We start from the raw sequence: 1,716 nt of genomic DNA, 5'->3' as shown, positions 1-1,716 counted from the left end.
ACTGCTTTATCCGCAAATTTAAAGGTGGCATGAGGTTTAAAGTGGGGGTGGGGGGGGCGGAGGGTGGGGGTGAAATTAAATTTAAAATATATTTTGTGTGTGTGTATGTGTATAAACACTAAATATGGATCATGGTCAAACGATAAGCTTCATTTCAACACATTGAAGAATGAATATTGTCAATATTGACCATATCGAAACAAGGCTTTCATTCCAAGTCATCTGGAGATCTACATGGATTGGAGGGAAATGCCCATTTGTCAATATCTGTAATTGTTTTTCTAAACATTTGTGCATTATTCATTCTTCTACATAATTCACACATAGCTTTGTGAAAAACTGATTTATAACTTCCAGATGAGGTAAACTTTTGTTTTCTTGATAAAATGTTTAAATAAGACTCATCCTTCATTAATTTCAAATATAACCCAAGCTCTTGCGCGTTTTTAAAGTCATCTGTTGATAAATATGTTCCCTCTGGGAGTATTTGTTTTATCTGGTGCTTGTTTCCTCCTCGTGTTACCAAGATTACATCATAATCAAAGTTGTCAAAAACTTTTTCTGTGAAATAGCTATTACAGAACGAATTTTCGAACGCTAAGAAAAATTTGTATTGATTTAAAATTTCAAAACACTCGTTGTGAAAAGATCTCCTTCCACAGGACCATGTAGTACCACATGCTCCAAGAATGTCAACGTCAATAATCTGTCTCAGTTTATTTACATACTTTAGTCTATCGGCCTGAGTATTGCAATGAGACGTTACCATTAGAGCTGTTTTGTTTTTACTCCGCATGATTACATCATTACTGTTGTTTTCATTATATGATCTTTTGGTTATTTCACCGTATGGTAAATGTATATCAGAAACACTTTTGTCATACGTCATTGTCCAGTTAAATGTTTTTTTTGGAACCGAACGATAACGTGATTTTTTATATCTGCTTGGTGGTTCAAGCTCAAAAAATATCCAGATTTGACCATTTGGTCGCTTAAAATGCAGTTTCAGCGGAAATTTAAAACCAGCTTGAAAAATAACAGCATCACTGTCTTTTGCATCATTATTATCAAAAGACAGTTTGCAGTTGCTGTAGTTGCATCCTTTAAATCCACTGTACACGGCATCAGACCTTCTTTTCCAAAACCCCGGTAGATCATACCACGTTATTCGGAAGTATTTTAAACCTGCTTCCATCTGAGTAGATCTACCACTGTATTTATTTCTGTAAGAATAGCTCGATGTAGATTTGTCCTACAATTATGAAATAAAACGATGAAGTTGTATATAAAATTGATAACATAATACTGAAGAAACCGAAACATGTATACCAAAGAAACATGTGCAGGTATGAGCATTGGAGATCGAACGCAGTAATTTTACCTTTGTATCCAAACAAAAATGTTTCTTATTTTTTTTTATCAGCAATTCATTTTCAATTGTAAACACCAAGGTTAACACAAAAACAATAGCAAAAATTATCTTTAAACGATATGTTTTCATGTTTGAAATGACAAGACAAGTTAGCGTATTGTGTTTCCTATAATTGTACAATAGCCTAGTGTTTTCTTTTTCTGTGACATTTGCAGCGATATAATGCAATATTTTGAACTGAACAGAATACATCTAAAGCGGTTGAACGTAAACCTCCAAGCAAAAAAGTACTGTAACTGGAACGTGCAAGTGGACTGACATGGTAAAGTGTAACAAAAAATCAC

The 1,716-nt window shown here is 33.7% G+C and overlaps 1 protein-coding gene across 1 annotated transcript; it reads right to left on the bottom strand.

Annotated features, from left to right (window-relative positions):
* Positions 1–208: 208 nt before the first annotated feature.
* LOC123545222 (alpha-(1,3)-fucosyltransferase C-like) lies at positions 209–1,195 on the bottom strand. Its single transcript, XM_045331569.2, has one exon. The coding sequence runs from the start codon at positions 1,193–1,195 to the stop codon at positions 209–211; it is 987 nt and encodes a 328-aa protein (XP_045187504.1).
* Positions 1,196–1,716: the final 521 nt, after the last annotated feature.

The sequence above is a fragment of the Mercenaria mercenaria genome, chromosome 3, assembly GCF_021730395.1.
Source record: "Mercenaria mercenaria strain notata chromosome 3, MADL_Memer_1, whole genome shotgun sequence".
In the NCBI taxonomy this organism is placed as follows: Eukaryota; Metazoa; Mollusca; class Bivalvia; order Venerida; family Veneridae; genus Mercenaria; species Mercenaria mercenaria.
This window is presented reverse-complemented; position numbering and strand designations above follow the sequence as displayed.